The sequence below is a fragment of the Trichosurus vulpecula genome, chromosome 2, assembly GCF_011100635.1.
Source record: "Trichosurus vulpecula isolate mTriVul1 chromosome 2, mTriVul1.pri, whole genome shotgun sequence".
NCBI classification, from domain to species: domain Eukaryota; kingdom Metazoa; phylum Chordata; class Mammalia; order Diprotodontia; family Phalangeridae; genus Trichosurus; species Trichosurus vulpecula.
This window is the reverse complement of record NC_050574.1, coordinates 412,029,430-412,043,779: the sequence shown is the minus strand read 5'-3', so window position 1 is coordinate 412,043,779 and position 14,350 is coordinate 412,029,430. Positions and strand designations below refer to the sequence as shown.

The following is a 14,350-nucleotide window of genomic DNA, read 5'->3' as shown; positions in this document are numbered from 1 at the left end:
ATTTAAAGGAGTACTGCAAGGGGTACTGAGAGGTTAATGCCTTGCCCTTGGTCACAGTTAGTATGTGGAAAAGGCAGGACTGGAAACACTCAGCTCTTCCTGACTCTGAGGTCACTTCTTAATCTACCACATCAAGTTGCCTCTCTTGTTAGATCCTTTAGAGGTGAAAAAGGAAGGCTAGAGGCTGTATTTTTTTTAAACTAAGCTTTAAGAAAAGATCTCAGTGAATGAATTCAAAGTTTGGCTTGCCTTAATAAGACTGAAAAGTCCTACCCACCCATTTACTACTTCTTCTACGATTATTTTCTATCAGGAATTTTGCTAGGCATGCCCTTAATAGTATCTTTTCAGAAATGTTCAGAAGGGAGAAGTTTCACGTGATTGGAGACCATCCCCTTTAGAGATAGTTTCTGAGAAAGAAGAAAGTCAGCTCCGGGGGGCTTTAGCCTGAGCTGCAGCCACCACATGATCTTTCCTTGCCCAGCACATGATCTAATCCCTGAGGCCAGGGATCTGCGGGGAATGAGGAGACCTCCCCGGTTCTGGATTAAGTAAACGGGGCTGCAGGTCTCTGCACATACCACAGGCTGGACTTCTCCATGGCATCTCCCAGGCTTGAGACCTTCTGTTGCCCCAACCGGGATGCAGCCACACAGCTGGTGCTGGCTTTCCAGCCCCAGATATTTAACGGGGTGTGCCTTGGGAGTGCTTCCTTTAACTTCCTGCTCAGCATCTTACAGCTCCTCCCCAAGAGAAACCAGGGACCCAAGAAGCTCCCCCAAACTTCCTCTGCCACCATCCTGCTCTTCGTCTCTGCTTGTGATCTCCTGGGCTGCCTAGGTAACGCGGGGTCTGTGGGGTTCACCACCTGCTCCAACCAGTTAGAGGGAAGTTACTCTTGGGGGGTGATCTCAAAGCACAATCTGAAGGCTGCTTTTCAGTCAGTCAAGATGAAATGGAGGAATGAAAGAGTTCTTCCCCACTTAACTTTGGGCCAGAAAGAGGAAAGTAATTTTTCCTTTTTATTTCTTTGGCCTGGATGATTAATACAAAGGTGCAAGATCAGCATAGTTTGAATTTATTTGCAAGTTATTGTTCTTGTAGGGGGAAATGTGATTTATAGTATGATTTATAAATGCCTGGTCCTAGCCCTTAGTAGACTGTTAATAACTGCTTGCTGATGTGAATTGACATAATTGCTGAATTATGAACCAGGTATTGCTGATCATGCCTAAAGTCAGGAGGCTGTAAGTAAATATTTTCTGTTGAAAGGAGAGGGCATTAGAATGTTTGGCTTGCTCCTTGCTGCTCAAGGGGCAGCACACACCAGCTGCCAACCTCTGGGCAGTAAGTGGAGCAGTGGCCATGCCCTACAGTTCTTCCCATTGATTCTGTAAGCCTAGGCTTCAGAAATGTCATTTTAAAATTCAAGAGGTTTGCTTAGGAGAAAAAAATTTGAAGTGCAAGAAGGAGAGAGAGTAGTCAGATATACTTGGGGTGAAAGGTTTGGTTTATTCAGCTTAATGGACAGAATTTATTAGACTCTTCATTGTGATTTTTCTTTATAACTTTAGTTGTACCTGAGTTTTTATATCCTTAAACTTCTAAATTAAAAAAAAATCTGTTTAGATTGGCTCAGAAGAGAAGATAAGAAAATCCACCTCCCTCCCTTATTTTGCAGTTTGGAACATTGCATGCACCATCAGATTGAATTGATGCAATGGATAGTTTTGCTGAACAGTTTTTTACTCGTTTTTTTTCTGTTTTAGTCTTTGTTACAAGGGATAACTTGGGTGGGGAAAGGAGGGATTCGTTTAGAATGAAGGTGATTTTTTTTAAAAAGCTATCAATAAAAATTTTAAAATAAAACAATATTAAAGAGTTAGTGTTTACATGTTCTTTTAGCTCTAAGAAATAAAGGGAATTGTGTTACCATGATCTGGTGGAAAACCCACTACAATATGAGTCAGGAAACTCCTGTGTAATTGTAGAGAAGTGACAGCCTCTCTGAACCTCAAACTCTTCATGTGTAAAATGAAGCCACCTGACCACTTCTCCAATTTATTACATCAAATGAGAAAATGTATCTCATTATCTACTTTTAAACTATTTTTAAAAGTACAAAGCACTGTAGAAGTGTAAAGTGGTTGCATCATATTGTAAAAAGTTTTTGTCTGTTGTTTTTGGATGATTTCCTTGGTATAGTGAAGTCTCTCCGCCGATGGTAGATCTGCACTTGTCTTCCTGGGCAATTTGTCTGGTTCCCCCTTGTCTCCTACCCCTGACACAGTGGTGCTAGAAGAGGAGTCAGAATACTCCTTATTCCCCATTTCCATTTGTACGTTCTTCTTTCCATTACTCAGCAGTTTCTCCTCTTCTCTCCACATAATCTAGATTCTGGTGACTTTGTCTACTGGTTCTAAATATATTCTCCTTTTTTTCCCCCAAGGAGTTCAGGACTTGCTTCACAGTATTCTTCTCTACACCAATTCCTGCCCTTTGTATTAGGGGATTTTAACAAGTAATAAATAAGACATTGAGCTTCCAACCTCCCAGTCCCTCAGCCTCCTCAATTCCCATGACCATGATCCTCATTCTGCCTCTGCATAATCAAGGGTGGTTACATTCTTCATCTTACCATTCCTGTAAAGGGATTTGAAAATAGGGAACTATATAAAGTTGAACTGGGTAACTATAGCTTCAGTATCCAAATGGGAGAAAGGGAAACCTTTAATGGTTTAAGGGTTAAGGGTTAAGGGCCTGGGAGAGCATAGAAGGCTGGAGGAACTCAAGGTCTGGGTAAGGACAAAAAACAGGCACAGGAAGAGGTGGAATGATAGGGTGTTATAGTCAGAATTCTTGATCACGGAAGTGGATCAATTGTGGGAGGTGACAAGGTCAAGGGTCAGACCATAACATCAGCCCACAAATCAAATCAGTTGCCATTTTCACAACTACCACAGCATCGCTTATATTTGATCCCTTCTCACTGCTCACAGGGCCATGTGACATAGAAAAAGTTCAAGAAACAGTTTCTGGGTAATTAATCATTTTATTAATTATGCTAACAAATGATTAATAAAAGGATGGTCATTTGGCCATCTCTCATGAGCCAAAGGACCCCTCATGGAACCCACACAACACTTATATGCCCTTGGTAGAGTGGGTGTTCCTGAGGATAGAAATCAGCTCTGATTGGTTAACAAGTAATTCGAGAATGAATGTTATAATGAGAGGTAGGTTTATTCTAAGGAGAGACTGGGGGATGTGACTTTGGTGACTCTTGCCCCCAGACCACCCCCAGCCTTGGGCAATCTAGACAAAGGATTCCCCTACCCCCCAGCCTGAGTAGAGCACGAAATGGGCCTCCCCCTTTGGGTGGGGTCTGAACAAGATTGAGGAGAAAATTAATCCAATCTCATTATCAGCAATGTCCTTCAGATGCTGTCTTGACCTAGTAGAGAATGAGTAAATAAAAAGGGGAAAAACCCTGGATCTCCCCCAAAATTTGTCATTTAATAGTCATTTCTCTCATTCACCATCTTAGTTCAAGCTCTTATCATCTCTGGCCTGAAGTACTGCAATATCCTCTTAATTGATCTTCCCATCTCCAGTTTCTCCCTTCTCTAATTTATAATCTTAAAGCACAAGTCTAGCCACATCACTCCCTTGCTCATTAAACTCCATTAGCTCCCTGTTTTACCTTTAGGATCAAATATAAAATCCTCTGTATATTATTTAATAGCTCCTTACAACCTAGCTCCAACCCACCTTTCCATCTTATTTCAAATTACTCCCCTTCATATACCTTACCAATCTAGTCTTCTTGCTGTTCCTCACATAGTCCTTTGCCCATCCTGATGCCTTTGTGATGGCTGTGCCCCATACCCAGAATGTATTTCCTCCTAACCTCTACCTCTAGGAGTCCCTGGTTTCCTTCAAAACTCAGTTCAGGCACCACCTTGTACATGGAATGTTTCCTGATTCCCCAGCTGGTAGTGCCTTCCATTCTCACCCCATTCTGCCTACAGTTATCTGATATTTATTGTGCATGTGTGTGTGTGTGTGTGTGTGTATGTATGTATGTGTATGTATGTACACTATCTCCCCAACAGACTCTAAACGCCTTTATTTTTATATACCAAGTACCAAGTACCTATGTGCTTGGCACATAGTAGGTGCCTTAAAATGCTAGTTGATTGATTAGAGTAAGGATGAAGGCAGTGAGATATTAAGAGACTTGCTCAGTGTCACTAAGCCAGGAGACTCAGATGGGAATTGAACTCGCATCTTCCTGATTCTGAGGGTAGTTTTCCATTTACTATGCCAGTACATAATATTCTAATAAAAACATCAAACTTTATTATTTTTCAGAAATGACTGTTTAACAGGAAGAAAATATTTAAGCATCCTCTCTTTAAAAAAAGCGACAACTAACTTTAGTTATTTTGTGACCCATCTTTTATTGTTTGTGTTACCTATGTAAGTGCTACATAAGAACACATTTGTAAACAAGTCATATCATCTAATGAAGTAGGCCAGCATGCTCCGTTTTTAGAAATATTTGAGGAGAGTAATGAAGCTAATATTTCAGAAAAATAAAAAAGGAACATTTAAAAGACAACATTGTCATTATCTTTTTATAGAGAAATATAGGTAATCGATTTAGGAGATTATATTTAAAAGATGAAGTAGTAGCTTTTATTACTTCAGATTTTTTTTCCATAATAGATATTTTTATGGGACATGTTTAATAAAGGAATAAAAAGTGTATCAATTTCTAGTAGTGAATCAACACAATAATGAGAGAAGCAAAAATGCCTTCTTTGCCTTTATTCTAAAATAGGTAAAGATACTTTGTAGCTAGGCACTGAGGTTCTTCTATCAGATGAACAAATGTTTATTAGCTTCTGCATTCTGTTTGTGTGTGTGTGCTTGTCCTTATTTTCTCTTTGGATATAACTTGAAACATAGCTATATGTAAGCATGCAAATTTAATTGGAATTACAGACTTAGAAGGTCAGTTTATTCTTCTCTTAGGTATCATATTCAGGTCTACAGTATGGTTAGGATTTCCAGATTTCATTGGAAATATCTCAGTGGTGAATGGAACAGATGTGTGGCCCACTGCTTTCTGTGTGGGAAGTGCGGTAAGTACCATCTTCGTATTTCTCTCATTGCTCCCAATTCCCTCTTCTTACCTTTTACTTTATTCTCTGCCTGCCATCCCACATGCACTCATGAACACTCATGCACACGTACACACACGTACACATATTTACACAGTATGGAATGTAATGGAAAACACAACAGGAGAGGAGTTTGTTCTGAAGATATCTTCATTTTAAATGCAATTCATTCATTATCATCAAAATATGTCTTGACCTAATATTTCAATATTTCAATGGATCCGTGATCCATGTAGGTTTTTCCTCCAGTGGTGCCTATAACATTCCATGCCTTCTCATTCTGTGCAGTTCTTGTCTATATCCTGTCATAAAATCCTCCACGGGTAGAGACAGCAAGGGACTGTTATCCAGAGTTTTTTGAATTATGGAAACTCTTGTGCTCAATAAAACAAAGTGAACCTCAAAGCTTTTGTGCTGTCAATTAATGAACATAGATGCAGAAGAGGGAGCATGGTTTAGTGGATAACCTTGGAGGCAGGAAAATCAAGTGATGCCTGGTCGTGTGACCATGAGTAAGTTACCTAACCTTTCCATGTTTCACCCAACTGACTAAGATCATCAAAGTTACAGAGGAGTTGTTGATATGCCTCAGTGGAGGGAACTTCTTTACTGGGAGTTCTCTGAACCAATGAAATTACATGTCCAGATGCCACCCTCAAAAAATTAACAGAAAGAGGGAAATTACTTTGGTTCTATTTTCACCTAACAAAAGACTCTCTTGCCTTCAAGAGAAGACAAACCCTTTCTCATTGCCTGCCCCCAAAACTTTTCTCAGTTATAACTGAATGAATATTTTTACCTCACACTAGGGAGATGTTACTGTTGGTGTTTTTTAAATAGTTCCTTTCCATCATAATTGATGTGTGTTTCCTAACCATTTCTCCACTGATCAGATGGAAGAAAAAAGCTCCAATTTGTAAACTCCTAGGAGATCCTACTATAGTTTAAACTTAGCACATTTCACCATGTACTTTATCCGCCCTGTGGAAAAGTGTTAAAGGAAACAAAGCTATTTAAACACATCCATTTGAGTAGAGGGAACAATGTATCACAAGACAAATATCCTTCTTTCATTGCAAAAACTACAGCCACATGTCTAACTGAATGCATTCATGTGTTGGATTAATAACGTCAAAGGAAGTGGACTTCTAATGTTTCATTTCACGGATGGTCTGGGAATCTGGTGAATGTTTTCAGGCGAGCTAATGTATGCTTTTTCCTCCCTAATGTAGATGTGGATCCAGCTGTTATATAGTGCCTGCTTCTGGTGGTTGTTTTGCTATGCTGTAGATGCCTATTTGGTGATAAGAAGATCTGCGGGATTAAGGTATCAACAGAGAAAATAAATCACAAACTGAATTTTGTCATAAGAATTCATTTAACTGTTATTGTTGGAGAAAAATTTTGAAGGGGATGAACTTATTTTGAGAGGTCTTTATTACAGGAAATAGCTACGTGTAAGAGGAAAGAAAGTACTGAATTTAGAGTCAGAGGACCTGAGTTCAAATCCTGACCCGGCTGCTTCTTAGTTGTGTGATCTTGAGGAAGTCACTTAATTTTTATGATCTCCAGTATCCTTGTCTGTAAAATGAGGACGTTTGACTAGATCTCTAAAGGTCCTTCAACTCTTAATCTTCCTACATGCCTACAAATGTCTGAGATTCCAAATGATTTTCAAGAGTGGTCAATAAATACTTTCTGATTGCTCAGCATCGATTGACAAGCTTAGTTACATTTTACACTCTCTTAGAGCTAAGAAGAAGACTACCCGATGAAAGGCCCTAACAATATATATTCAAGACACGTAACATATAAAATCAAAACTTTCTTAAAATAATTATAGATTGAAACAATTACCAAGTTTTAAATATTAGAAATGAATGATAAAGAATTTAATACTATGAAAGAACTGAATTGAAGGAATTGGTTCCATAGTTAAACTGAAAAAATATAATGGTTCTTTCAGTACATATTAAGGCTTCTCTGAGGCAAATCTTATTTTCAGATTTTTATTGGTAGTTATTGTTTACCCTTGCTTAATTACACTAGCTTTTTGAGGCTGCTCACTCTATTTACACTTGTTTCCTTTCTAGAACATGTAGCCTTTAACTCAGAGGGGTACACTGGAAAATAAAAACATTATTATCTCTCTTTATGTAAGATTGGTGTTGGAAAGAACACTAAATTTAGACCACCACTTAATAGTCATGTGACCATAAGCCAGTTATTTAACTTTCATGAAAGTCTCTCATCTGTTTAAGAAAAAAGGGAGATGATCACTCCCAAAGCAGTGACTCCTCATTATCTAGTGAATAAAGTAGAAACTTCTGAGCCCAGTATCCCAAACTTTCCACAATCTGAATCAGTATGGTACAGTGAAAAGAGTCCTAGCTCTAGAGTCAAAAGGGTTCAAATTTTGGTTCATATCATCTGTATGAACTTGGGCAAATAATTTAACCTCTATGGACCTCAGTTTCTCATCTGTAAAACGAGAAGATGGAACTAGATTCAAAGTCTCTACCAACTATAGATTTATGAGCCCATGATCCTTCACAAGCATTCTACTCAGCTGCTTCCCTAGAATATACTATCTGAAGACCAGCCTAGCTACAGCTAAAGACTTCTTATTTTAGAAGGCTGATCATGAGGTTAGGCAGTTTTTTGACCATGGTAACACATGGATGGGGCAGCTAGGTCATGAAGCGTATCAAGTACTGCACAGGAAATCAGGAAGCCTCATCTTCCTGAGTTCATATCTGTCCTCAGACACTTACTAGCTGTGTGACCCTGAGCAAGTCACTTAACCTTGTTTGCCTCAGTTTTCTCATCTGTAAAATGAGCTGGAGAAGGAAATGGCAAAGCACTCCAGTATCTTTGCCAAGGAAACCCCAAATGGGGTCAACAAAGAGTTGAACATGACTGAAACAATTGAACAACACATGAATATAAAATGGTCCTTAGTATGTGCAGTTCTTTTCTATGTCTTGTGACAGTGGTAGAGGGGCAGAGATGGACCCATCCCAAAGAACGGGAAAAATCAGGAGCAGCAATTAGTTTTTGCCACAAAGGCAACAACAACTATCAATTTCTACATATGCCTACTTTCTTATCTCTAAAACATCTTTATTTAAAATAATTTACACATACATTTCATTGCAATCAACAACCACTTATTAAGCATGAAAATACTATGTTAAGCCTAATGGGAACAAATATAAAAACTCAACATCCTCTGGCCTAAAGGAGATTACATTCTCCTGGATAGATACAACTGATACACATGTAAGTAAATACAAAATTAAAAAAAAAATCTCAGGAGGGAGAGAGCATTAACAACAGAGAACAGGAAATACTTCAAGTAGGAGGTGGCACCTTAACTGTGTTTTGATGGAAACCAGAGATTCCATGAAGCGGAGCTGAGGGAATATATACCAGATATGAGGGAATCACTTGTGGGAAGAAGGCACAGAGATAGAAATCTTATGTTTGGGGAACAGCTAGCCAGGCAATTCAACTGGATGGGATAGTGCATGAAGGAGGGAGTTAATATTCAGTCAGATTGAAATGGTAGAGGTGTGCCAGATATGGAGTATCTTGAATGCCAGGTTGAAGAAAATGATGAAAATGGGAATAGAACAGGAAGGCTTTCACAGACAATTTTTTGGAACAGACTATATCTTCATAGTCACACGGCTGACAATGTTTGTTAATTTCAAAACAGTAGGTTGCCACAAAATGAAGTGCAGCCTTTATGTCTCAGGGTAAGCAAAGTACCTCACATGTATTTAAATCATACAGGATTGAACAGGTTTGACAGAAATAATTTTATGATCGACTGATGCATGATTCTGTCTGGGTGCTTTTGGACTGGAATGAAATAAGATACCTGTAGATGATCAGCTAACCAAAAGAAGTTTACTTATCTATAGAATACAGAAGATACTCAATCAGAATGTAACACTTAGCACCAATAGTCGAGGCTCCACCCTCCTTCCATCCATTCAGAAATGTGTCTGGTCAGGAGGGGAAAGTGTGATTCACCAAGTCTGGAGGGCCCTGACTCCATGTGGGCAGGCATCTTTTATGCCCTTAGGTAACCAAGAATTGTGGCAATGGCCAAAACCTCTTGGTTCCCTAAGCCAATTAAGTCTCAAGGACTGTTTTGATAGATTTTAGGGTGCAGAAGTACCCCAGCTTATGCTAAGGGGCTGCTGGTAGATATTTATCCTACCATACACACATACCTGCCTAAGGTGTTTACTAATATTATGCAGAATGTCCAGAGCAGCATCCAAACAAAAGAAATTTTCCTTACTTTGATGAGATTTTTTAGCTGCGCCTATTGACAAGGGATATTATATTAATTTTGTTACACAAACACACAAACCCCTTTTCAATAAGATCTAGAATCATTCATACCAATACTTCTAATCATCCACACTAGATTTTTTAAAAAGTAAATGAAAAATGCATATTGTCCAGAATGTGGTATACAAGTGGATAAAGAACTCATTAAAGTTTTAAAAATAGATTTTCGCTGATATTTTTTGTTTGCACATCTTCTATATTTCTCCCTATATTCTCCTCCTCCTTCCTCCCAGAGAGCCATCTCTTAGGACAAAGAATTTTAAAGAAGAAGAAGAAGAAAATTATGAAAACTGATTAACACATTGAAAAAAAAAACTGACAATATATGCCATGTGTCATATCCATAGACCCACCTCTGCAAAAATAACCTTGGGAAAAAAAAGTCATAGGTAGTATTAGAAGTCACTTAATCTCTCTGAGCTCAGTTTTCTCATTTGCAAAATGAGAATTTGGGCTAGATGACCTCTGAGCACCTTCCCAGCTCTATGTCTATGGTCTTTAGGACAGATAGCATCTTTAATACTTTTTTGTTGTTATTGAGTGAGGGTATAAACAATATGCAAAAGGATTTTACATATCAATTCTTTTTTATTTTTTTTACATATCAATTCTAAAAACAGTACTTTAAGACAAAATTAAGTTTAAAAATTAAAATTCCAGTTAAGGCTGCTTAAGATATTTCAACAATACTTCAGTTGATCCATGGAGCATATTTATCAATACATTCTGATAAATGATTACATTGCTTGCTTCCTATTCCCTCTGTGGACACAGGTTGTAACTCCCTCTAAGTGGATTGCGATAGCCAAAAAATTGCTATTTAGTGGTAGGCACATCATCTGGTTGCCAGTATTCTGGTGATAAATCTGAGTTTTTAGTGTGATCCTTAAATGAATGAAATTCAGTATGTCAGGGAGCCTACATGAAAAGCTTTTAAAGTTTCAAGTATCAGAATAAGACTTTAGTGGAGATATTTCAAAATAATCAAAAGGACGCTTGGTCCCGAGAAAAAACTCTTCTCCAACTGTAGATTTAAAGCCTCAAAATGCCTAAAAAGAAAAAAATAATAAGGCTAACAAAGATCTGCAATTACATGATCCAAAGAACTGTTACAAAACTGGAATGTTCAAACTGTGAAATTGTGGAATAAATGAATTTTATTTTTAGCTACAACAATATTCTCCAAAGGGTTCAGTTCTGTTGTTGGAATTTAGGCCTTAATCCTTAGCTAAAGTTGGATTATGTAGATACAACTATTACACGTGGAATTTCTGGGCATTTTGGTTTTGTAGGATAGTCTAACACAGACATTGACCTTTTGGGTTACTATTCTTCTGACACAGGGTGTCTTCTTTAAAATAAAACTTTTTTTCCTTTTTATTATAAAATTTAATTAACATGAACAAATATGAACATTTCCATATACAAAGAACAGAAGACAATTATGACACCGTGATTCTCTATTTCCAACATAACTCTATCTATGTGTTACACTGAACCTCCTTCTGTTCTCTTCTCTTTTTTTAGTTTCATTGATGATCTTTTTTGTCATCTTTTTTTGATGTTATTTTTATTACTCACTAAATCCTCCTAATAAATCTTCCACTCCCCTTCTCCAAATAAGAATCCTCTATTGTAATAAATAAGTAGTGTCAGAAGAAAAAAAATCTACATGTTGATCATTTCTGAAAATGACTCATTCTGTATCTCTAGTCCAACACCTATCTGTCTAGATGTAGGAAATATGAATCATTGTCACTGTTCTAGAGTAGTAGTTGATAATTGCATTGTTCATAATTATTTTTCCCAGTTGTTTTCCTTTTCAGTGTTATAATCATATAAGTTGTTTTCCTGGTTTTTCCTACTTGACATCAATCCTATCAATCCTCTTATATATAAGTATCCTATAAGTCCTTTAAGTTTCCCTAATCTATCCATTTCACAGTAATATTCTGTTGCATTCCTATAATGTAATTTGTTCCAATCATTCCTCAATTTATGGGAAATGACTTTGTTTCTATTTCTGACTTTGTCTCTAGTTCTTTGCTATGATAAAAAGTGCTACTATAGCTCATTTTGTTCATATGGATCCTTTTTCTTTATCATCTTTGGGATTTAAGTCTAGTAGTGATGTTGTTATATTCGCAAGGTATACACAGTTTGTTGATTTGGGGGGTCTAGTTCCAAATTGTTTTCTATAATGGTTTAATAAAATTACAATTCTATCACTATGCTTTAGTGTACGTGCTCACCAAAATTTTTCATATTCCTTTTTTGCTATCTTTGCTAAACTGAGGGTATAGGGTAGAACCTTAGAATTGTTTTAAATTTGCTCTTTTTTAAAAATTGTTTAATACTAGTTTAGTTTTTCCCAATTATATGTAAAGACAATTTTTAGCATTTATTTTTATAAGATTTTGAGTTCCACATTTTTCTGCTTCTCTTCCTTCTCTTCCCTTTTCTGAAATGGCAAGCAATTTGATGTAGGTTATATATGTACAATCATGTGAAACATATTTCTATACTAGTCACAATTGTAAAAGAAGAAACAGACGAAAAGGGGAAAAAAACTATGAAAAAATAAAATAAGTGAAAAAAAATATGCTTCAATCTGCATTCAGATTCCATTAGTTCTTTATCTGGATGAGGATAGCATTTTCCATCATGAATCCTTTCTAGTTGTCTTGGATCATTGTATTGCTGAGAACAGCTAGGTCATTCATAGTTGATCATCACATAATGTTGCTGTTACTGTGTACAATGTTTTCCTGGTTCTGCTCATTTCACTTTGCATCAGTTTGTATAAGTCTTTCCAGGTTTTTCTGTAATCTGCCCGCTCATCATTTCTTATTGCACAGTATTCCATTACATTCATATACCACAACTTGTTCAGCCATCCCCCAATTGATGAGCATCCTCTCAATTTCCAATATTTTGCAATCAGTATTTTTTGCTCTTCTTTTATTTTTAGTGATTTGAAGCATTTTTTTTTCATGGATATTTCACAGATGTTGGTAGTTCTTGTTTCTTTTGAGAACTTCCTCTTGATAGCCATCGACCATTTTTCAATTGATGAATGGCTCATGTTGTTATATGTTTGCATCAATTTCCTAAATATGCTGTTCAGTCTTTTCAGTGATGTCCAACTCTTCAGGACAAAGGTACCAGAATAGTTTTCCATTTCCTTCTCCAGCTCATTTTACAGATGAAACTGAGGCAAATAGGGTTGAGTGACTTGTCCAGGGTCACACAGCTAGTAAGTTTCTGAGATAAGATTTGAACTCACGAAGAGGAGCCTTCCTGACTCCAAGCTCAGTGTTTTATCCGCTGTGCCCCCTAGATGCCCCTAAATAAATATATTGGATTCTAAACCTTTATCGGAGAAATTTGCCGCAAAAAAGTTTTTCCAAATTCAGTTTCCTTTCTAATTACTATTGCGTTGGTTTTGTTTCTGTAAATTTTCTTAATCTTACGTATTAAAAAGTATATATTTTCTCTTCTGCGAATCCATTTTATTCCTTGTTTGGTCAAGAACTCTTCCCCTCGTCTGTAATTGAGATAGGTGTTCCCTTCCCTGCTTTTCTGGTTTGTGATTTGACCTTTTATGTCTAAATCCTTTGCCATTTGAAACTTATTGTGGTATGTGGTATGAGACGTAGTTCTAAAACTAATTTCTATCTAATTGCATTTCAGTTTTCCTTTCATTTTTGGTCAATGAGTAGTTTGTGATTCCAGCATTTGGAGTGTTTGGGTTTATTAAAAATTATGTTAGTATATTTGGTTGCTACTGCTTCTTATGTAATTCACCTTTTGAATGGGTTAACTTTTCTCTTTTTATTTCATCAGTAGCAAGTAGCTTTATTGATTACTACTTTCTTATAAAACTTGAGATCTAAAACTTCTAGGCCTCCTTCCTTTCCACTTTTTTCCGCTATTTCCATTGAGAATTCTTGAACTTTTGTTCCTTTAGATGAATCTTACAATTTTTCCTAATTCTCTGAAGTAATTATTTAATAATTTGTTTGGCATGGCACTGGATCTATAAATTACAGTGAGATTGAGATTGATCCGAATCCAAATAATGTAAAATTCATTTTTAGTATGAATTATATAACAGTACCTGTTTGAATTCAATGAGATAATATTAAATCAATTGCTATGTATGTGAGCTAGTTGAGTATTTTGATATCATCAGTCTGCATTGTACTTTCTTAGCATCATATGTACATGTGATATATTCTAAATATTATATTATTAAAATGGTGTTAGATTTTTTTTTGAGTCCTTCACAAAATGGACAAAAGCAAGAATACTTCAGAAGGAAACACTACTAGCACCAAAAAAAAAAAGAGCAAAACAGATGTTCAATATTAAACAAAAATTTGATGTAAATGAATGACATAGATGTGATTATAGCAACTCTAAAGTAGGATGCAATGTTGGAATGACTGAATCTACAGTACAGAATATTATAAGAAAAAGGCTCTGCTGGGTCTTGGTTAGCACCTCTTCTCATCTTGGTAGGTGATCGGGAGACAGGAAGAAGGTAAGTGCTGGCAATACCCTGGGAAATCTCCTAAAGAAAGGGGGACAAGATTAGCATGAAAAGGTTTCCCAGCCAACACCTCACCAGCCTGATCCTTTGGGTGGTGGACATGAAAAGGAACAAAGTGAATCCTTTTAATACTGTAGAAGTTTCTAACTTCTAACTTGGTTAAGAACCAAGATGGAAAGACCACCAAAGGCTAACCTAGCTCACTCAGGATAAACACTTTATTTCCTTCTCCACTTTC

At 36.8% G+C, this 14,350-nt stretch overlaps 1 protein-coding gene across 1 annotated transcript in view; it reads left to right on the top strand.

Moving 5' to 3' along the window:
• The first annotated feature begins 599 nt into the window (after positions 1-599).
• Positions 600-14,350, top strand: part of GPR143 (G protein-coupled receptor 143) — a 58,821-nt gene continuing 45,070 nt past the window's right edge. The window contains exons 1-3 of the mRNA XM_036747480.1: positions 600-840; positions 5,041-5,150; positions 6,422-6,516. Of these exons, the coding sequence (XP_036603375.1) occupies positions 600-840; positions 5,041-5,150; positions 6,422-6,516 (446 nt within the window). The remainder of the gene's footprint in view (positions 841-5,040; positions 5,151-6,421; positions 6,517-14,350) is intronic.